This window comes from Rhineura floridana, chromosome 5, assembly GCF_030035675.1.
Source record: "Rhineura floridana isolate rRhiFlo1 chromosome 5, rRhiFlo1.hap2, whole genome shotgun sequence".
In the NCBI taxonomy this organism is placed as follows: Eukaryota; Metazoa; Chordata; class Lepidosauria; order Squamata; family Rhineuridae; genus Rhineura; species Rhineura floridana.
This window is the reverse complement of record NC_084484.1, coordinates 77,570,036-77,593,999: the sequence shown is the minus strand read 5'-3', so window position 1 is coordinate 77,593,999 and position 23,964 is coordinate 77,570,036. Positions and strand designations below refer to the sequence as shown.

At 42.3% G+C, this 23,964-nt stretch overlaps 1 protein-coding gene across 3 annotated transcripts in view; it reads left to right on the top strand.

Annotated features, from left to right (window-relative positions):
* The window catches only part of ADGRG2 (adhesion G protein-coupled receptor G2), a 113,026-nt gene that overhangs the window by 65,327 nt on the left and 23,735 nt on the right, over positions 1 to 23,964 (top strand). For all 3 annotated transcript variants that reach the window (XM_061627253.1, XM_061627250.1, XM_061627249.1), the window contains exons 12-18: positions 2,779 to 2,818; positions 2,940 to 2,974; positions 4,160 to 4,263; positions 8,882 to 8,954; positions 14,616 to 15,100; positions 16,532 to 16,712; positions 18,740 to 18,896. In XM_061627253.1, coding sequence (XP_061483237.1) covers positions 2,779 to 2,818; positions 2,940 to 2,974; positions 4,160 to 4,263; positions 8,882 to 8,954; positions 14,616 to 15,100; positions 16,532 to 16,712; positions 18,740 to 18,896 — 1,075 coding nt within the window. The remainder of the gene's footprint in view (positions 1 to 2,778; positions 2,819 to 2,939; positions 2,975 to 4,159; positions 4,264 to 8,881; positions 8,955 to 14,615; positions 15,101 to 16,531; positions 16,713 to 18,739; positions 18,897 to 23,964) is intronic.

Below are 23,964 nucleotides of genomic sequence, written 5' to 3'. Positions count from 1 at the left end.
TGGACATTCAAAGAAGCTGAATGTTGGAAGATTCAGGACAGACAAAAGGAAGTACTTCTTTACTCAGCGCATAGTTAAACTATGGAATTTTCTCCCACAAGATGCAGTAATGGCCACCAGCTTGGACGGCTTTAAAAGAAGATTAGACAAATTCATGGAGGACAGGGCTATCAATGGCTACTAGCCGTGATGGCTGTGCTGTGCCACCCTAGTCAGAGGCAGCATGGTTCTGAAAACCAGTTGCCGGAAGCCTCAGGAGGGGAGAGTGTTCTTGCACTCGGGTCCTGCTTGCGGGCTTCCCCCAGGCACATGGTTGGCCACTGTGAGAACAGGATGCTGGACTAGATGGGCCACTGGCCTGGTCCAGCAGGCTCTTCTTATGTTCTTATGAGTGCAACCCCATCCAGGACAGGTTGGACATCCACCATCTGGTCAGAAGAACCACCCACTAGCAACATCTCAGTCTTGACTGGATTGAGCCTCAGTTTAGCAGCCCTCATCCAGTCCATTGTCACAGCCAGGCACCAGTTCAGCACATTGACAGCCTCACCTGAAGAAGATGAAAAGGAGAAATAGAGCTGCATGTCATCAGCATACTGATGGCAACACACTCCAAAGCTCCAGATGACCTAACCCAACGGTTTCATGTAGATGTTGAACAGCATGGGGCACAGAACTGACCCCTGCGTAACCCCATACTGGAGAGTCCAGGGTGCCGAGCAATGTTCCCCAAGCACCACCTTCTGGAGCCAACCTGTTAAGTAGGAGTGGAACCACTGCCATGGAGTCCCTCCCACTCCAAAGGATACCAGGGTCTATGGTATTGAAAGCCGCTGAGAGATCAAGAAGAATCAACAGAGTCACACTTCCCCTGTCCAGGGCCAGATTAAGCTGAGGAGGGCCCCTAGGCTGATTCTGAGCCGCCCGCCGTCCCGTCCCATCCCACCCCCCCGCTTCACCTACCTTTCTGCTTTTTTTGCTGCTGCGCGCACTGCACACACAGATTTGCCATCAATCAAGATGGCGGCCAAGGTTTCCCTAAGGCGCTGAAGCCTCTGCCGCCATCTTGGTTGATGGCAGCAATGCGCACGTGTAGCACACATGCGTGCCATCAACCAAGTTGGCAGCAGAGGCTTCAGCCCCTTAGGGAAACCTCGGCTGCCATCTTAATTGATGGCAAACCAGAAAAAACAGCGGAGAAAAAGGTAAGTGAAGCGGGGAGATGGCGGGTGGTTCGGAAGCTCTTGTCCTGCGATTCGTGGCTCCTGTCCTGCTTCCGCGGATCGCGGGCCCCCAAGAGCTCTGGGCCCCTAGGCTTCAGCCTACTAAGCCTAATGGATAATCCGGCCCTGCCCATCTCTCTCCTAACAAAGGTCATCATACAGGGCGACCAAGGCTGTTTCCGTGCCAAAACCAGGCCTGAAACCTGACTGATATGGATCCAGATAATCGGTCTCATCCAAGAGTGTCTGGAGCTGGCCCGCAACCACTCGTTCAGGGACCTTGCCCTGGAATGGAACATTTGCTACCGGCCTATAGTTATTAAGATTTTCTGGGTCCAAGTAGGGCCTCTTCAGGAATGGTCTTACTGCCTCTTTCAGGCAGCCTGGGATCACCTCCTCTCGCAGGGAGGCATTAATCACTTCCCTGGCCCAGCTGGCTGCTGCATCCCTGCTAGCTTTTATTAGCCAAGAAGGGCAAGGATCCAGCACAGAAGTGGTTGCATGGACCTGTCCAAGTACCTTGTCAAAGTCCTCAAGCTGTACCAGCTGAAACTCATCCAAGAAATCGGGACAAGGCTGTGGTCTGGATACCTCGCTTGATTCACCTGCTATACCTAGAGTCTAAGTCCTGGCGGATGCTGGCTGTTGAAACTAAACATATATAGTGAAAATGTGATACCCAGTTTGGATATAACCACAATATGAGTTTAAGGGAAACCAAAAGAAAAATGTTCCAAAGTCCTGGCCATGCGAGGGAAGAGGAGGGAGAAGCGCATGAACCTGGGAGGAAGCCAGACTTATTCATATTGTGGTAAACCATAGTTTAGCATAATGTATGAACACAGCCAGTGTATTTAGAAGATAAAAATGTTTGGTTTAAATCAATTTCTTTGTATTCTATATTTGTCATAGATGAATAGACAGATATTTTAATATTACATCTGATAGAGTAATGTTATGTTAATTTATCAAAGTGTTTGCTTGTTTGATAAGAGATTATTCTTAAATTCTGGTCAAAAGGTAGTAAAGATTTATAAGTAATAGACCACAATGCTGCTGTCTGCTTCTTACAAGCACATTGGCTTGGACCCAGAATTCTACCAGTTGCGCAACAGAGTTTCCTCTTCCCGTCTTGCCACTACATCTTCCTAAAAAGTAATTCTGGTGTGTTCTAAAATCCTCTGGAATGGTGTAGGGCAGTAGTGTCCCCCCCCCGGACCACTTAAATATTCCAGAGAGGCTTAGTGCACCACTTAATAATTTTTCTGCCTGTTATAATATGCTTTCCTCGATGCTGTATGATTTTTAATTATATTTTATTGCTTCTTTTATTTTGTATATATTGAATGTTATTGTATTACAAATTTAATTCCAAAGAATCCAAACTGCCATACAATAAGAAATCAAAGAAGCAGTAAAACACAATTTAAATCAATATGGATATTTAATGTGATGGATATCCCATCTTCCGTCTTCAATCCACAGACAAGATGCAGACCACCTTGTCAAAGTCCTCAAGTGATTGAGCTAGTGAAATCTTTTTATTTTATTTTAGAATTTCAGATTTCAACAAAACCCTTCAGAATCTAAGTGAGGTAAATAAGCATTCACTTATATCTGTAATTATTTATTTATGGAAATTTATCTTATTTTGAGCTATTAAAAGCATATTTTGAATTTGATCAAGTAATTTATTTTAATGTTGTTCTTTTATAGTCATCTGGCATGCAGTGTGATAAAGTGACCCAAAGGTTTGTTGTTTTAAATGATTGTCATATTCCTTGCGATTATGTCGTTGCCTACATGTGTATTAAAAAGATACTCCAATGTCAGTGGAAACACCACAGTGTTTTAGTAGAAATACAGTCCTAGGCATGTTTCCTATTGGTATCAATGTAATTTACTCCCAGATAAGTGTGTACATGATTGCAGGTGTTTTTAATTGATTTTTAAATTGCAATTTCATTAAAAAAGAAAAGAAATAGAATGACCAAAAAAATGCACCTTAAGGATCTTTGTCATCATCATTGGTTTATTTCTATATTGCTTTTTGGCCATGTCCCCCCAAACATTGAACAAATTGATAAAGAAAATACAGTAAAACTACAGTAAATAAAAATACTTAAATACAATACAAAAATTAATAAAAATATAGAAGAGCAAAAATCTAGATGTGCTATGAACTATACATTCATGAGTTGCATTTGTGTTCTCACCACAATGCAATTGCCATCCACAAAACAATTGTCTGCATAATAGGCGTTTCTGTGGAAATAGTTACAGCTATGGCAAAATTCTTACAGTTGCCCTCCAAGGCAGGGCTAGATAGCTTTAAAATGAGTCTAGAACTGCTTGGAATGAGCAACTTTTTCTAAAGAGCAAAGACTTCTGACAAAATGTGTGAGGAAGGGGATGCCATCTTCTAATCTCTCGAGTGGAAAACTATTCACTCTTGAATAAAAATCCCATCTCCAAATAGAGTACGACACCTTTATTTATTTATTATTACATTTATATACCGCCCCATAGCTGAAGCTCTCTGGGCAGTTTACAGCAATTAAAAACATACACAAATTTAAAAACACATTTTTTAAAAAAAACAATTTAAAAACACAATTTAAAATTTTTAAAAACAATTTAAAAACCTGTAGAAATCTCCATAGATATTGAAAATGTTGGAAAAACAAAACTCACATTGATGTTTCTCGTCCTACAAATAGGGTTTGGCTTTGTTTTTAATTCAGTGGAATCAGAACCAGTAAGTAGTAACAAATGTTTGCTGTGCATCTATCTAAAAGGACAAGTAAAATAATGGCACACATTTGTTGTATAGTTAGAAAGTGATTTAACTAATTTAGCCACAACACTGCTTTTGAACAAATCATATACTGGGTATTCAATCTAGTAGGGTTTACATTTATTTTTTCACATTGTAGCAGTACCAGACTAGAGTGCAGTTTCATAATAAAGCTGGAGAAAAAAATGAATATAAGCAACCTATTATCAAAATTAGAAGAAAAAGCAGAACTTGGTGCAATAGGTAAGTAATCTTGAATATTCTCTTGACCTGTAGATAACCAAGGGCATATATCTAATCTAAATCCCAGAATTTGAGAGTTTTTGTTATTTTTTTTTTAAAAAGGAACTGGAAACTGTTAGTCCAATTTTAGTAAGGAGAAACTGCCATACAATACCAAACTCAGGATTTTTACTTCTAGTTTGCATGTCAGCCACTTTGATGCCTCAATCCTTATGGATATAATTTAAAATGTTCAAGCTGTTTCTGTTGTATATCAGTGTCAATATTTAATGTGGAGTGATATTTAATTTTAAGAGCCTTCAACACAAGCAATGGTGCATTTGGGATGGGCGGAGAGTGCATCCTAGGGAACTCACCTAGGGAAAGAAGGATAGGAGCCTGTGTTCCTACTAGCATGCACAGCTAAGTAACAGTAGAATAAGGAAAGTTGGTTAGGTCCACATAATGCAGACACACAAGAGTGTAGCTAGACAATTTTCATTGGGGCAGCAGAGACAAAAATTGGGGGGACAAAAGCTTGGGGCACTGGTTACTATAAAATAAGTTTCGGGGGGAGTTTTCATGGGCAATGACAAAAATAAACCCCAATTTATATATTTTAATTAAGAATTACGACTTGTGAAGTTTACAAAAAAGCAAATCAATTTAAAATACAGTATTTTCCACATGCATAATAGTTGTGTGAACTAAATAAAACTGACTAGGAAGTAAATATATATTGCGCAAGTCATCCTACTGTAATGATCTGAACTGTTAATAAAGTCTAATGCACCATGATTTGTCTGCAAACTTGCAGAGGAACTGTTCACTTGAAATTCCTTCAAATATGTTATTTCAAAAGCCAAGATTACTAAGTTTGCTTTTCTCTGATGAGGCATTCAACATCTATATGGTGTCGGTGAAAGCTGAGAATGAATTTTCACATACAGCTGTAGATACACCAAAAATGAGTTCTGTAGCATAAAAGTGTACATGCATGGAAAGGCTGCCTTGTATAGGTACAATGTGTCAGTAAGCTGGTGAACTCTCAGTTCAGTTCTCCTGAGGCAGCTGCTTCCCTGAACTAACTACTCTAATTTCCTTTGCCATGCCAGGAAAGCAATTAAGAGAAGTTTCACTTTAAAATTAATTAATACCTATAAACATCACTTTTCATAAAGAAATGCTTGACAGCATGTCACATAGGAAATATATACATCTGTCTGAACTACAGGTACTAGAATTAACTGTACAAGCCCACAATCTCTGTTCTACAGAAAGGCCCTTGGCCAGCCCGCTAACACTGCTTCTGATGGCTCTATCAGCAAATCTCACACACCCTATTTTGGTAGTACATAAGTTCACATGAGAAAAGATAAATAAGGTGAATTATTTATAATGATAATTTGTACAGTTGGGTGGATGTCTAAAACTGTTGCAACTAAGGCTCTAGCCTCATTATACTCTTCAAAACCATTTAGAAATAGAACCAGCTTGAAAGGATTGAAAATATATATATTTTCAGCTTTTTTTAACAAACTAGGGAAGAAATGCCCCCCAGACATGCACACACAAACAATATTCTAGCTCCCCATTGCCTGGACACAGTTTGTAAGGTCTCATTAAGCTTCCTGGGCCTTTGAGAGCCACACTCGCCTCTCTGCTTCTTCTCAGGTCCTGCCCTGGACTTGCTGGGCAGCTGCACAGTCTAGGCCCAAAAACCTAGACACACCCACCAGATGCACTGATAGCACCCACCACCTACAGAGGCTGCCTGAGCACTACGGGGGAAGAGGATACCAGTGTTGCCAACAAGATTTTTTTCCCCACCAGGCCTGTTCCCCAAATCCACCAAAATCTGACCTAACTCACTAGATATTGTGTTTGATAACATTTTTGCATTATTGTAAAACAGTGTTATGAGGATTTACTTAACAAGATGGATAACAGAATTTACAAGTACTATCAACAGGTAGCTAGTGTGTGTATTTATGTTTGGAACTGCAGATATAAATATATGTGTGTCTTTTAGATCTGAGAGAAGTGTGGAGGATTTGCATTCCTGGTTTTTTAGGTTTAAAAAATGATCTGTGTGTGTCTGTTTGGCTGGCTTCTCTGAAAACAGGATGCTAGACTAGATGGGCCTTTGCCTGATCCAGCAGGCTCTTTCTGTGATAATTATTAAAGGTACAAAGGATACCTGTTGATACAAAGGATACCTGTTGAGGAATCGCCTTATTAAATACAAGCAGAGGTGTCTTATTGGTGAGGCAGGTGCACTTTGTGCATGCTCATGCCACTTATTTCTGAGGCTTATAGTTCCTAATCACGTCTCCTTTGGTGGTGCTTAGATGGCATCACACTTTGATTGGGTAGAATATTGCCTGCATATTTTCCTTCTCAGTAAGTCAATTGACAAGAATTTCCTTGTTTTTATACCTTTCAAAAACAAGCACACCAGAGGATCTGGTGACTTAATAATCATCTTCTCTTGTCACTGGCTCCTTATGTGGTGTTGGGTAAATTACTCTGGTATGCTTTCAGCAGAAATGAAACAATAGCCATGTAGCACCGTACATAGGAAGAGAAATGCAGACAATGAAAAATACAAGAAAATATCTGAAAGTAGAATTTTTTTAAAAAGGCCAGATTTTGACTAGACAGTTTCATAAAATACATACAGTAGGGCCCTGCTTTTCGGCGTTCCGCTAATACAGCGGCTTTCAATTAAAGCAAGGCCCCACTCATATGGCGCTTGTTCTGCTTTTACAGCGTTTTTTGGGCGTCAGGTGCCATTTTATTGACAGAGTTCCGCTTTTAGGCAGGTTTCGCTTTTAGGCGGGGGTCTGGAACATAACGCACTGTATGAGTAGGGCCCTACTGTATTAGAGGAAAAAATGACATTGAAGTATTTGTAAAAACTGCCGCATTCTGACTATAAAATGTTTGACATCCATTAGATTTCCCGCTAGCCACTACATGGGAAGATTTGCCACCAGACATGCTCCTAAGAACACTAGATTTAGTGGGAAAATCATTACATTGGCAACAAAGTGGGAGATGCTCTGCAGCACATCGCAATTATGTCCTTCTCGCCTTGCCTTCCTCCAATTGCAAACTCTTAGGTTTGCCAACTTCCTCTCCCATCCATCAAGATTTGTTCACTTCATTCACACTTTTAACTCTTATATTTGCTGTGTTTGCATTCCCTTGGCAACTTTGACCTGCCCCTCTCTTTGGATGCCTAAACTGTATTTCTAAAAGCTCAACTGAAGTTTTGAAAAAATGGAAATGGACTGCCTTCAAGTTGATCCCGACTTATGGCGACCCTGGGAATAGGGATTTCATAGTAAGCGGTATTCAGAGGGGGTTTACCATTGCCTCCGTCTGAGGCTAGTCCTCCCCAGCTGGCTAGGGCCTGCTCAGCTTGCCATAGCAGCACAAGCCAGCCCCTTCCTTGTCCGCAACTGCCAGCTGGGGGGGGCAAATGGGCTCCTTGGGACTATGCAGCTTGCCCACGGCTGCACCGGTGGCAGGGCACGTAACCCCTGACCCACTCAGTGTGGGGGTGATCTTTAGCTGGCCCTTGACACCCAGGAGACACGAGTGGGGATTTGAACTCACAGACTCTGGACTCCCAGCCAGGCTCTCCTCCCCACTGTAACTGAAGTTTTAAGTTACTGCAATGCTAGAAATTTGGGGGCTGAAGGAAAATTTCATTGGGGGGTGCAGAATTATCATTTGGGGGGTGCAGAATTATCATTTGGACGAGCAATGCCCTCATTTGTATCCTCCCCCATCGTTACACCTCTGCAGACACTGCAACAGGATTTCTGGGAACCAATAGATATCACTCAGTGTAGGCCAATCATGACATTAGTTTGTATTAAGCAAAATTGAGCACTGTCCTATCCCTCTTTTTGTAATCACACAGCTTCTCGATTGATCGTTGTTCAGCAATAGCATATCAGGTGCTTTACATTTCCCCACCCCAAGCGTCTTTACACAATGCTACTCCAAATAAGTTCCATAAAAATGTTTTTATTTATATTTATTATTTATTAATTTCCACCAAACTCATCAAGCAAGTTCTCAGAATAGCTAAATGTTGTATGTCCTTGTGAAGTTGAATGACATAATGATATTATAGCATTTGCTCTCTTATGTTGGAGTTCGGCAGAAGGTAGATTGGGTTGTGCTAGCAGAACATTGGGTGATTTGAAGTTGACCTGCAAAGGTTTCTGATTCTGGATTGTTTAAAAATAGCAAGAACAACAGGTTCTTCTGAAAATTAAAAATTAGCCTCTTGAAAGTTTAGAGGGAAACAAGGATTTGGGTGGGTGGGTGTAAGCTTAGTTGTGATTCTAAAAACAAGTACTTGGGCTGAACACAGAGGCACATTCTTCTTTAGTTCTAAGTGTACACCTGCTCCCCCTTCCCCTATTTTGCACCTGGCTCTAGTTGATGGACCGTGGAGTTCTTTTAATAAGTACAGTAGATACTATAAGCCTGAAATCTGCCCACCTCTGTTCTATCTGGCAAATAGAATTAATATTATAAAAGGATTTAGTTGATTTCATAATAATCTCTGGTAAACGCAAATTAAAATGATACATGTTCTTAATTTTTTTGTTTATAGAGTTGTGCTGTTGTTCAGGTTTGCAGCTTTACTCTTGTCCCTCAACTGTTGAAGACCTCCGATTACTGCAGTGGTAAGTGTGGAGTAAAAGCCTGCTTAGTTCTAGAGGTTTGAGGTGTATTCATCCAGTAGCCTAATAATTGTCCATATTGGCTTGCAGACCATCTCTTACCATTGTGGATAGAAGGGAGGAGAAGAATTTGATGCCTGCATGTTTTTTGAGTTTCAGATCAGGCCTGTGGCAAAGGGTTATATTCCCCCCCAAACACTACAGTCCCAGTCTGAATTGTCTTCTCTCCCATTGTCTGCTGTTTAGTAAACAAAAAACAAGGCTGCCAGATACAATCACATATTTAATATCATGTCTAGTTTGGTCCTTATTAGCCATGAAGATTCATTGTCCTGCCCAGAATGTGAGGCACGAGTTGGAGTCGAGGATGAAAACATCTCTTGTTTTATTAGGGTAATTGAAACATCAAAGGTAGCACACCTCATTAACTCGCCTAAACTAACGCACTGCAATCTCCTGTCTAAGATCCTAGCATACTCTGCAGCAGATGAAGAAAGTTGACTCAGTACCCTGGTCGGGGGGAGGCAAGCTTAAATAGGAAAGGTCCTCGCTCATAATCTCTCACTCCTTCGAGGAACCTCCCTCTGACCGGCGCGCTTCTCGCGACATCTGGCGCGGGGTGAAAGAGGGTGCACCTCCGACGGCTCATCTGACAATACCGACTGGATAGGTGCAGGCTGGAGGTCAGGAGGCAGGCAAGCATTTGAAGTGTCAAGAGGGGGATCCAGGGGGGTTGGAATTGGCATGCACACCAGAGATTACTCCAACAGTTCTGTTGACGCGTCTTCTTCAGCAGGAGGACTGTCCGTGGGAACTGGCAAAGTGTCAAGCACACTCCCTCCCCCAGTGTCCTCTAAAGTTTCAAATTCCTCTGGCTCTGCCCCTTGCTCTACCTGAGGGGGCTGAAGCTCCTCCAGCCCCCCTCCTTGATTACCCTGAGAGACCTGGGGCTCGACATTCATAGAGGGAGAGGCAGTATGATGACAGGTTTACAGTATATTTCAGTCTTTTACAAGTCCTACCCTATACTGCTCGAAATAGGATAACATGGCACAAATAAATAGAAATTGCAAAATATACTGTGCAGGCAAAAGAAAAATTAAAAATACAGTAAGACAATCTTTGTTAGTATGGGTGGGTGTAGAGTCTTGCTTTTTACTTCCCTTATTTTTTGGAACACATGCACAGACTCATGCAGGCATCACCCCAGAGTTTTATTGAGAGTGGAAAGCCTGAGCATACCTCCCATGTCCCCATCTGCATAGTGTAGAGGAGGAACGCAGAATAGGGACATGGAAACCACACTCAGACTTCCCATTCTCTATAATGTTTATTTGTTCACTTATAAAATGTCTTAATAACTCAGTATTTGAAAGGACCTCAGCACAGTTGTTTTTGTGCTGGCAACAGGACACTCCAGTTAGAAGCCTAGGCACCATGTTCTGCACTAGCAGCTTCCAGCCCATGTCTGAGGTCAGCCCCATATAGAGTTCATTACAGTAACTGAGCCTTGATGTTACCAGTGCATGAACTGTAGTCAAGCTATCCTAGTCCAGGGACAGTTGTAGCTGTTTTACTGGTCGAATCTGGTAAAAATCACCCTAGCTACTAAGCACATCTGTGCCTCAAATGACAAAGATAGATCCAGGAATAGCCACAATACAGACTTGCTCTTTTAGAGTAAATGCAACCACATCTAAAGCAGGTAATTGGCCTATGTTCTGGACACAGCAACCACTCTTCCACAGTGCCTCCATTTTGACAAGTAATAATAATAATAAATTATAATAATAATAATAAAATTTTATTTGTGAGTCGCCTATCTGGCCGAATAAACAGCCACTCTAGGCGACATACAATATCATGATAAAATACAATATAACCAGAAATATAATAATTAAAATTAAACAGCATTAACAACATTAGAAACTGACCTATTCCCGGAGACCCCATAGGCCTGCCTGAATAGCCAGGCCTTTAAGGCCCGGCGAAAACCTGTCAGGGAGGGGGTGTGGCGAAGATCGAAAGGAAGGGAGTTCCAGAGGATGGGGGCCACAATCGAAAATGCCCTCTCTCTGGTCCGCACCAGCCTAGCTGTTTTAACTGATGGGACCAAGAGAAGGTCTTGTGTGGCTGATCTTGTCATGCGGCATAATTGGTGATGCTGGAGGCGTTCCTTCAGATAAACTGGGCCGGAACCATATAGGGTTTTAAAGGTCAATACCAACACCTTGAATTGGGCCCGGTAAACAACTGGTAACCAGTGTAGATCCACTAACACCGGGGTGATATGATCACGGTGACGGCTGTTCTTAATCAAGTGCGCCGCCGCATTCTGTACCAGCTGTAATTTCCAGACCGTTTTCAAGGGTAACCCCACGTAGAGCGCATTACAGTAGTCTAAGCGAGAGGAGACCAGGGCATGTATCACCTGTGGGAGCAGATGTACAGGAAGGCAGGGTTGTAGCCTCCGTATCAGATGTAATTGATACCAAGCCGCCCGGCTCACTGCCGAGACCTGAGCCTCCATAGACAGCTGGGAGTCAAGAATGACCCCAAGGCTACGGACCTGGTCTTTCAGGGGTAATCTTACCCCATTAAACATCAAGTCTATATCCCCCAATCTTCTCTTGTCCCCCACGAGCAACACCTCAGTCTTGTCGGGGTTCAGTTTCAGCCTATTCCTTCCCATCCATTCACTTACGGAATCCAGGCACTTGGTCATGGTATCCACAGCCAACTCTGGTGAGGACTTAAACGAGAGATAGAGCTGAGTGTCATCTGCATATTGGTGACACTGCAGCCCAAATCTCCTGATGATGGCTCCCAGCGGCTTTACATAGATATTGAATAGCATGGGGGAGAGGATAGATCCCTGTAGCACTCCGCAATTGAGAGGCCAAGGGTCTGAAACCTCATCCCCCAATGCCACCCGTTGATGTCTGTCTGAGAGATAGGAATGGAGCCACTGTAAAACAGTGCCCCCTATTCCCAATCCCACCAGGCGATCTAAAAGGATACCGTGGTCAACGGTATCGAAGGCTGCTGAGAGATCGAGGAGGACGAGGAAGGTATATTCTCCTCTATCCAACGCCCTCCTCATATCATCCACCAGGGCGACCAAGGCTGTTTCAGTTCCATGTCCAGTCCTGAAGCCCGATTGGAATGGGTCAAGATAATCTGCTTCATCCAAGTGTGTCTGTAACTGTTTGGCCACCACGCACTCAATCACCTTGCCCAAGAATGGCAAATTAGAGACTGGGCGAAAGTTATTTAATTCTTGGGGATCCAAGGAGGACTTTTTCAAGATGGGTTTTATTACTGCCTCCTTGAGGGCTGTTGGCATTGCACCCTCTTCCAAGGATGCATTTACCACCGCCCCGATCCCTTCGCTCAGTCTCTCTTTACAGCTCATAATGAGCCATGAGGGGCAAGGGTCTAGCAAACAAGTGGTTGGCTTCACAGTAGAGAGCACCTTGTCCACTTCCTCAGAAGGAAGAGGCTGAAACCGATCCCATCGGACCGGAATGCTACTGACCGCCTCTGGCTCACTTCCTGTGTCCACGGCGCACGGAATCATGCTCTTCAGTCGTTCAATTTTATCGGCAAAGTGTTTAGCAAATCTGTCACAGGAGGCTTTTGAATGCTCCATGGGTTTCTGAGCAACTGGACCGACCAGGCTACGGACCACTTGGAACAGCCTCCTGGGACAACACTCTGCAGACGCAATAGAGGCAGCAAAGAATTCTTTCTTTGTTGCCTTTGTTGCCACCTGGTAGGCAGCTATTGCTGCTCTAACCAGTGTCCGATCGTCTTCAGAGCAGGATTTCCGCGACCGGCGCTCTAGTCGTCTCACCTCCTGTCTCAGGCTCCGCAACCGTGGCGTATACCAGGGCGCTGTCTGAGCTCTGTTCAGGGGGAGAGGACGTTTCGGGGCCACTCGGTCTATTGCCCTAGTGAGCTCCCTATTCCACTCCATCACCAGGGCTTCGACCGGGCGTCCTTCGGCAGGCTCCAAATCTCCCAGTGCATTCAGGAATCCTTCCGGATCCATCAGGCGCCTGGGGCGGACCATCCTAATAGGTCCTTGTCCCCTGCGAAGGGTGTGTGGCATTGAGAGGTCTATATTCACCAGATAGTGATCTGACCATGACACAGGGTTAGACAAAATAGCCCCCATTTTCAGAGCACTTCCCTCCCCTCCCGAGACAAATACAAGGTCAAGAGCATGACCGGCTACATGGGTGGGCCCCATACTACTAAGGTGCAGTTCCCAGGAAGTCATGGTTTCCATGAAATCCCGAGGAGCTCCAGTGAGGACGGTCTCGGCATGCATGTTGAAGTCCCCCCAAACCAATAGGCTGTGGGCGAGCACCCGTACAGCCGAGACCACCTCGAGCACCTCGGTCAGTGAGTCTGCTGTGCAGTGGGGTGGGCGGTACACAAGTAGAATCCCTAAACTGCCCTTTGGGCCCAACCTCCAGTACATGCAGTCAACAAACTTGGTCTCATGGAGAGGGGGTCTGGCGAAAACCAAGGACCCCCGATAGATGACTGCCACACCCCCTCCCTGCCTACCTACCCTCGGCTGCTGTGCGTAACAGAAACCGGCTGGGCACATGGCCTCAAGCGTAGGAGCTGAGGCCTCATCCAGCCATGTCTCTGTAATACACACCAGGTCTGCGTTCTCATCCAAGATCATATCATGGATGAGAGTTGTCTTTTGCGCAGGTTCAGACTCTGCTCTTTGGCCCTCATCCACCTCACCACTGTATTCTAGACACTGATGGGATTGCACAGCCTCTCCCAATTCAGATACTACCGAGAAACAGAGCTCTATCTCATCAGCATACTGTTGACACTTGACCCATATCCCCTAATGACCACTCCAAATGGCTTCATATAGATGTTGAATAGCACTGGAGACAAAATAATGCCTTGTGGTACCTCACAGCACAAGTGTGAGGGAGCTAACAAGCAGTCACCCAGTACTACTGTCAGAAACTTGTCCTGCAAGTAGGAATGGAACCAGTGAAGTATAGTGCCTCTGATACTCATCCCACAGAGCCAGTTCAATAGGATACTGTAGTCAGTGGTATCAAAAGCCTCAGATTAAATAGAAGCAGCCCCCTGTCATCCATCAGAACTACCAAGCCCAATTCAGTCCTGAAACTAGACTTGAACCCAGATGGAAATGCATCTAGATAATCATTATCCTCTAAGAATGCCTCCAGTTGCTCCACCACATTCTGATGTGATGCTGCCTATACTTGTAACCATGTGCATGTCTAAAGAAGGGGAGAACTCTGTTGTTCTCCTTTGTATTTACTTTGCCCATGAAGCCATGTGCCTCTGCTAACAAGGACTGTCTCCTAAATGGCTTTGGATATGCTTAAACTGAGTGTTGTTTCATCTTTAGCATATATATTAGTGCAGAATTTGAAATTTCTTGACATGAGTTATGAATGATTGTGTTTGCAAAGAAATCCTCTGGATGCATGACAGATATTGAGAATATTAGCAAAACCAATTCTGATCTTATGTGATTTTAATCCTGTGCTTATAATAAGTACAGTGTTTCTTTGGAACCTTGTGTATCTGTCTGAATGCAATTAGCTGGTAAACTGATATCAATACCTGTATAATTCTGTGTTCTTCCTGTAGTGATATGCACGGACAAGTTGCCTGCACCAGCCTTGGTACGCCTGGCCCACCAGTGTCACCTGTTGCTCCTTCCACTATACCTTCTGATGTTGTGACTCAGCGTGGCTCTCTTTCCTCTGAATCAAACACTGTTTCACCTACACCCTTGACCGAGCCAAGCACTAATGGCTTTGCTACAAATACACTCACTGAACAAAACACAATTGTGCTTCCTTCTGCATATCCTACAAAATCTACCAGTGCAGTTCTTTCTCCTCCTCTTGAAACAATTAATCCAGTCTTTACGACAGTGTCATCTGCCAAGCCTACTACTACTTCTGTTGTGAGATATTCCACCACACCTACTGGTGCAATACTTCATACTACTTCCAAACCTACAGTGGCAGTTTCCCCAACCATATTGTCCACCTCATCTGCCATGGACACTACTTCAGATATGCACTCCATTACTGATTCAACGGGAAGTCCAACTAAAGTCAGCACGGGTAAACCTGATTTTAATTATAATGAAGTTATCTTATTGCTAGACCTGATTTACACATTTAGTTTGAGGTGTGGTATGAAAGTGGAAATGCATCCTTGTGGAGCCTGCTCCATGTGGCAAGCTGCATTCTAAATAGCTTACCATGCAGTGGTGGCTGGTAGGTCATTTGCTAGGTGAAAGCACTGGTGGCCATGGCATGGTCATAGACATCCTGCCTGTACCTTGTAGCAACTGGAACAGAGGTGGAAGTGGGCACAGTTGCTGAGTGAATAGTTGCTCCAGCATGGGCCTAGGCAGCTGACATCAGAAGGGGCAGTTTCCCCTCAAACAGTCATGTTCTTGCATCCTACTGGCTGCAGCACCCCCATTTATACCAGTGCTCCTTCCCTTGTACCACATGGCAAGGACAGGATTTTTTCCTTCTCCGCCTATTGGTGTGCTGTGGCCATTGGTTTTAGTGATCAGCCTCACTATTCCAGTGACACACGTTGTTTCATGTGTGAGTCAGGTCCTAGTGTAAGCCAAAGGGAGGAATTCAGAGGACTGTAATAAATAAAGCTAAAACCTAGAACACATTTGCATAGGTCATTTTTAAAGGACTGAATGCACTTAGCCATTACTTCTAATCCATGTAAGTGACACATGGCACATGTGTTGCATGACAGAAGGAGAGCAAAGCACAGTCACCAGCATGCTCCAACCACTTTAGCTAAAAGGTAATAACAGCCAAGGGCTTTCCCATGCCATATCATACTCACTGACTTCTACCAAACATGGGATCATCTCCCAAACCTGCAACTGAGAACAGGAAAAACATTTTGTGCAGATGTGCCTTTATATCATAAGATCTTTTAAGCCACTAGAATTGAATGAGAATTTATCTTATATTAAATATGTATTCCCTGACATCTGAACTGTTTATTGAAACAATCGTTGAAGGAAAAATCAGCTTCATTTCAGTAGCAGTGTTAGGATGTCATGCTAAACCATGACTTACCAGCAGGAATGAACCACACTGAGCCTTGGAGTCATATGTTCCCCATCTCCTCCCACACTGCTGGAAGGAATTCAGAAACTTTCTCCTTAACCATGGTTTGTCATGTCATCTGGTGTGACAGAACTGTGATTTAACACATTGTGGTTAATTTTAAAACAAAACAGCTTCAAACTGGTTCCTGAAGGTGATTTCTTGAAACAAATCATAGCTACATTTAATCAAAATTCTAGGTCAGGACAATATGGAAAACTATGTTTAATGAAAAGTGGAAGTGAAATCTTCCAAACTTCTCCTCTTAGCTGCACAGGAGGAAGAGAGGGGATATAAGAGTGCACAAAACTTTGGTTTAGTGGAGCATGTGAATGCAGCAATTTTTTTCTTGTTTTTCAGCCTTACATTCTGATAACGTAATGTGTTTTTCTCCATTTGTTGCAGAACAAATATCTCGCACTGAGCCCAACATTACCCATAGTATTAATGTTGAGAACATCGTTTCTGAATTAGAGCGCAACTTGACTGCAGAAACGATATCACCAGTGCTTGCAAGTACAATGCTAGACAGGGTTAATTTTCTCTTAGACATTCCCCAAGCATGTGTATCTCCAATTTCTAAAAGGTAAGTGTAATGAACATTTGTGCTTTTCATCCTGATAAAGTTTTATTTGTTGTATATGATTCTGATATTATCAGCCATATAATCTACTGTATATATGTGTGTGTGTGCATTAAGCTGCCAAATATCAAGTCACACTATTGGTCCATCTAGCTCAATATTGTTTACATTGATCGATGTTGGCTCTTCAGGATTTCAGATTGGGTGCATTACCAGCCCTACCTGGAACTGTTAGAGATTGAACCTGGGATTTTCTGCATGCAAAGCAGATGTTCTACTGCTGAGCTACAGCCCTTCCTTACATATGCACATTCCATGCCAAGTTCAAGGCATTACTATTAATATATAAATGAGCCTGGGCCAGTTAACTTGAGAAATTGCCGTACCCCATATATGCCTACTCACTGCTTCAATTGCGGAACTGGCACTGTTGCAGGTGCCACATTATATTCTGCATTGTTAAGAACTTGATCTTTTATGGCAGTGCCCGCACTTTGGAACTCCTTGCCTATTGACATCAGGCAGGCTGTACCCTTTTCAGCACCTGCTAAAAACATTTTTATTTAGGCAAACCTATCTAGACATGTAGAAGTTGACATGTGTTTTTAATCTGGTGCAAAATACGGCAGCGAGACTGCTCATTAGGGCAGAGTATTACCAACACGTCATCCCACTGCTGAAAGAATTGCACTGGCTACCTATTAGCTACCAGGCTAATTTCAAGGTTCTAATTTTGGTGTACAAAGCCCTATACAGCTTGGGACCAGGATACCTGAAAGACCATCTTATCCCTTATATACCCAGTCGATCACTGCGCTCTGCAGGTGAGGGCCTCCTGCAGATACCATCTTATCAGGAGGTCCGTTCTGCACAACATAGGAAATGGATCTTTAGCATAGTGGCACCTACCCTTTGGAATTCCCTACCCTTAAATGTTAGACAGGCGACATCTCTTATCTTTTCGGAGCCTACTGAAGACCTTCCTCTTTCAACAAGCCTTTTAAGTAGAGACCTTATCCCAGTCTGTGTCTGTGTTGGAATTGCTTTTTAATATGTTTTTAAACCTTCTTTTTTAAAAACAGATGTTTTTAGAGCTTCTTAAAAATGTTTTTAAAGATTTTTTTAATATGTTTTGTTTTACTATGTTTTTAATGGTTGTTTTGTTTTAATATATTTTAAAGTATGTTTTTATGATGTGTTAAAGTGTTTTTAGTGCTTTTGTTTGCTGCCCTGGGTTCCTACTGGGAGAAAGGGTGGGATAAAAATAAAATAAATAAATAAATAATCTGTTGTTAGCTTAACTGTTGATATTAGCTATATTTTGAAAAGTATTTAATTCCCGTTTTTAGCTATGTATTTTAATTGACAATTTTAATGTTTGTTTGTTTGTGAACTGCATAGAGGTTCAATTTACAATTAGGCAGTATATAAAGTTTGTTAAATAAAGAAAAGAAATACACATATTGAGACAACCATTCGTGGCCATGGATAAGCAGAGGTTCTTTTCAGAAGCTTTGAAAAACACAAAGCTAAGTTATCTGATTATAGGATTCAAAATGTTGATACTTACTTGAGCCTTCCCATGATAAGGTGGATATAAAACCCAAATAAATACTGCATTTTCACTCAAAAACTGAATGTCTCTGTGACACATTTTTATTGATAACTCTTCATAACCATTTCTGCATTTTACTAAATTTTCAAGTTATTCAAGTGAAGTTTCTTTTCATTAAATCTTTATAATTTTTTCAAACTTATTATACATACATAAATTTTATTTGTATAAACCATAGGTTATTACAAAAAGCTTAAAACAAGAGTAAGCTAAATGAAACCATCACCTTTGCACTTGGTAGAGGTAGATCTTAGGAACTTTGCTCTGATCTTCTTGGCTGCAATAGCAAACAAAGCCACTTGCTGGGTAGCATGTGGATCATTATCAGATAGCAGAATTAATATTTTTGCACAGAATGTTATGTTATGTTAGAAGGAACATCACAATGTAATCTCTTGTGTTTTTACTTTAATAGAATAATAAAAATAGTGGATGCAATTGGCTTAAAATTGAACTTCTCGACAGAATCCATTAATTTAACCTTCCCTTCCTTGGCTCTGGCTGTTCTGAAAGTCAACAGCAGCTCCTTTAACAGTGTTTCTTTTGTTGTTGAAGATTCCTCAGACCTTCAGGTAAGCCCAGGTCCCCCCCCCCCAATAAACTTGCAGGGGGATGGCAATTTGAACATATAGCTTTAGCTTCTTACTGCACTGAAGTCAGAAGTCCAGATGTTTAGTTATTCATTTATATCACACATCATCCACACTTTTATTTAAAAAAAGGATTTCAGCATACATAAACATTTTACAATCAAGAATACAATATTAAAAATATAAAACACTAACAAATACAACAAAATAGGGACAAATAAAAGTATACAATCAGCTAAAAATGCAGCAATTTAACATTCCTGAATTTTAAATTCCTGAAAAGACTATATTGTTTGCACCAAGTGTACTTGGTTTGGGAGATCCTTTCAGAGTCGCTAAGAAGGCCCACTTTTTTAGTACATGTGTTGTGTGCTTCTGTAGGGAGAAGATGGAGAAGGATCTTAAGTGGGTAGAAAAGCACAATAGGAACATGGAACTGTAAAGATTTTACAGTAGAAGCTTATACTTCTACTTGGGGTTGGGGTACAAAGGATACGCTGGATACATCGGTGCTTCTGCATTGTAATGGAAACTGTACTGAAAGGTGCTTAGAATGATTTTTTAAAAATAAAATGGATGAGAGGATCAGGGCAGAAGAAGAACCAAAATGAATAAAAACAGTAACTGGGAGCAGAAAGCAGAAACCGGGAACAGATATAGGCAGTGGAGGAAAAGAGAAAGAGAAAGAGATTAAAAAAGGCAAACTGCTGCCATTGTGGTTGAGGCAAAACCATGCCTTCTGTTTTAAATGCCTGCTGAAAACCTTTCTGTTCCTTCAGGCCTGTGAAGGCAATTAAGAAAATGGCTTCTTTTTTTGCAATGGTTGATCTCTGTTTTTACTGTATGTTTTAATGGTTTTTACTGTACAGTTTTTTAAAAACTTGTAAACTGCTTTGATATTTTAAATGAAATAGTGGTGTACAAATAAATAAATGAACACTGAGTATGAACGATAAGGTAGAACAAACAGAAAAAATAAAGTAGAAAGTGAGGCTAATATAAGAGTGAACGAGAAACTTCCCCTGGTTGCATTTCAGCTCAGGCTCACCCTTAAGGGTTAAAGCCACTGAGAACAGTACTGGTTCCTAGAAAGACACTGAAATGAGGAAATTTATGTGGAAGGATGGGAACATACCATATTTTTTAATCTCATAAATTGAGGTGTGTGAGCTGCTGTACTGTATATTTTACTCAGGGGACATGATCATACCTGTGGTATATCTGTTTCCACAGTACACTGAGACACGTTATATCAAGTTTCCACTGTATTGATTTAGTTGTGCAGAACATTTTATTTTGTTAACAGTGTAGTCCTATATATGCCTATGCATTAAGAAGTATACCCACTAAATTTGATGGGGCTTACTCCCAGAAACCCAATATAAGATTGCAGCCAAGGCTGCATTGAAGTGAGTGAGGCTTACTTCTGAGATTCATATATAGAATTGTACTGTAAATATGTAGTATTGTACGTTTGAATGAAAAAAGAAAGCCTGTTCAGGATATTCCAGGATTCAATTGTATCCAATAGTAGCTTTGTTTTAGTGGACAATGTGTCTGCTTTCAGAATTGTTTTTATATGGTCATACTGGGCCATAAGATTATTTTCGTGCTAGAGACGTGCTATCATCCTCCCTGATCAAAATGCTCAGGGAGATCTTAAGATGAAGAATGAAATCAAGGAAGCATTCAAAAGAGGAAATGTTATAGTAACGGGTTACTTCAACAACCTTCACATAGCCTGGCTACATATGTGTTCCAGTCACAACCAAAAGGTAAAATTTCTAGATAACCCTGAATATCGGTCATGGAACTGGTCAGAGGCTCAGTGACCCTGGACTTAATCTTAAGTGGTGCCCAGTACAGGCAGAAAAATAATTAAGTGGTCTGCCAAGACCATCAGTGATTTTCAAGTAGTCAATGGGAGAAAACATTTGGGAACCACTGGTCTAGAGTTAGGGGCGAGGAGTGAAGTGACCAAGTTTGCTGATGATACTAAATTGTTCAGGATGATTAAAACAAAAAGGGATTGTGAAGAGCCCCGGAAATGCAAATGCAATTCATCATAAACAGGTGTAAAGTGATGTCAGGGCAAAAAAGGATAATTTCACATATATGCTCATGAAATCTGAACTGGCAGTGACTGACCAGGAGAGAGATCTTGAGGTTTTTATGGATAGCTTGATGAAGATGTCAACTGAGTGTGTGGCATCTGTGAAAAAGGCAAATCCCATGCTAGGGATCATTAGAAAGGGATTGAAAAATAAAACTACCAACAATGCCATTATACAAATCTATGTGTGACCACATTTGGAATGCTGTGTACAGTTCTGGTCACCTCACCTTAAAAAGGATATTGTAGAGCTGGAAAAGGTTCAGAAAAGGGCAATCAAAATTATCAAGGGAATGGAACAAATCCCTTATGAGGAAAAGTTGCAGCATTTGGGGCTTTTTAGTTTAAAGGAAAGCTGAATAAGAGGCAGTATGATAGAAGTGTATAAAATTATGCATGGCATGGAAAAAGTAGATAGAGAAGTTTCTTTCTCTCATGTAACACTAGAACTCATGGACATTCAGTGGAGCTGAATGTTGGGGGAGGGAAAGGAAGTACTTCCAAATTCATGGAAGGTAAGACTAAAGCCATCCAAGTTGGTGGTCATCATTGCCTCCTGTGGGAGCAAATTCCATATTTAAACTATACGCTGTATGATTTGCTCCCACAGGAGGCAATGATGACCACCAACTTGGATGGCTTAGTCTTACCTTCCATGAATTTGTCTGTCAGTGGCAATGATGGCTGTACTTTGCTTCCACAGTCAGAGGCACTATGTTTCTGGAAACTACAGGACAGTGCTGTTGTGCTCAGGTCCTGCTGCTGGCTTCCCATAGGCATCTAGCTGGCAATTCTGAGAACAATGCTGGATTAGATCCAACTGGCTCTTATATACTTATGCTTGCACAAGTCAGAGCAGCTGATTTTCGCTGATGCTCCCTACCCACTTATGCCCTCCTGCCCTCTCCAAAACCTGCTTCTGAGAGTTGAGGGACTCCTGGAACAGAATGGGATATAGCATGAAGGACTGCAGTAGTTGATCTTTTAAATATTGAACAATTGATTACAAAGAGTTCCTGATCTGACGAAGGCTGGTGTAATTGCTTCCTTTATCTTGCAATTTGCTCTTTTATTTCTCTCCATCATACGTTTGTCTTATCAAAAGCATTATTTCAGAAGATCTTAGAATAATTTGGTGCTTATGTTTTCTGTGAACATTGAAAATAAGATGAAATAATAATAAAACCTAAAATTGTTCTTAATTGATTAAAGTTGTGGCGTTTGTAATTGCCTCTAGGAAAAATAGGAATGCAGTAGGACCCCGCTTATACGGCGGGTTAGGGACCAGGCCCCCGCCGTAAAGTGGAAATCGCCATTGACTTTAATGGGTCACATCGCGCGAAAATGACGCAAAAATGACACAAAACGGCAACATCAGCTTTAAAACGGGGAATTTCCCGATTGAAAGCCGCCGCATCATCGGAACACTGGAAAGCGGAACGCTGGAAAGCAGGGCCCTACTGTATAGGAATCTGCCTTATACTGAGTTAGAACATTGGTCCATCTAGTTCAGTATTGACTACACTGCCTAGAAGTAATTCTCGAGGGTTTCAAACAGAGAACATTACCAGCCTTATCTGGAGATGCCAGGGATGGAACCTGGGATCTTCTGCATGCAAAGCAGATGTTCTACCTTTTGTGCACAATTTTAGTTTGCAATTGTAGTGCAGGATCTTACATTTATGTGGTGTGATACTGTTGAATGTGTCTATTAAAGGAAATGAAAAAGGAAACACATTTTTCAAAAAAAAACCCCAACAACAACCTATGCAGGATTCATTAGAAACTAGAAGTTTTCCCCAGGTAGCATGCCATCACATGGGTGCCATCTGTTGTCCAAAGGCAAGAATGTACTAAAGTCAAAACTTGTGGCAAGCGTGCCCCTCCCACTCCAGTTCATTCTTGCCTTTGTCTGAGACTGTTCTTATCTCCATAGCGTAACGCTTTAGTGTAGGAGTTTGTATTCAGTGTGTCTGTTTGTGAAGTGTGTGTGTGTGTGTGTGTGTGTGTGTGTGTGTGTGTGTGTGTGTGTGAGAGAGAGAGAGAGAGAGAGAGAGAGAGAGTTGGGACTGGGGTTTTTGCTGGCCCCCAGGCTCTGCTGGGGCTTTCTCCCTTTTTTCCCCAGCCCTTTGGTTTCCCCCTCTCTCCCTCCCTCTTATACTTCGTGTGGGGTGCTTATTTTTAGTGATTTCTTTCTCCCCCCTTTTTATCCTGACCCTTCTTGACTTGTGACAATTGGGTCTGCTTTCCCGCACTTGTTTGCTGTGGTAGTAGCACCCCTCCTCTTTCGGTCCTTGCGGCCTGCTTCACACAGCGCCACTTCAGCTCAGGGTTTGGTCACGGCTCCCTCCCCCCCCCACGTTGCTGCCATGTCTTGCTACTGTGGCTGCTAGGAGCTCACGGCCCTGGCTCCCCGGGACTGCTACTCACGCATGCTTAAAGTGGTCTGATTTTTGCAGCGCCGCCTCGCATCTTGCCACAATGCGCTGAGCCGCCTTGTACCATTGGCAACTCCTTTTTTCCTTCCCTCCTGGCGGCGCTTTGTGGGGGAGACTCGATTTAGCCGCTCCTTTCCAGGAGGCTATCCTTTTTCTGAGGCTCACCGTTGTGGCCATTTTTCCTTCACCCCTGGTGGCTGTGTTAGCGGGGGTGCTTGTTTTCTCTGCCCCCCCCCAGTTGGCTTGCCTGCTCCTGGGCTAGCTGACTGCCATTTTGTTTTTTGAATTTCCCGCCTTTTTCATCGCCCTCCATTGTGTTTTTTTCTCTTTCCCGCTTCTCTGGACTCCCCCCTTTTTTACCCCCTCATGCTTCCTCATCTTCTTAGGCTGAGGAGTAGATAGTTTCAGGCTTTTTCCTAACTATTTAAAAATAAATAAATAAATAAATAAAATTTAAATAATAATAATAATAAAATTCAACATTAAAGGGACACAAAGG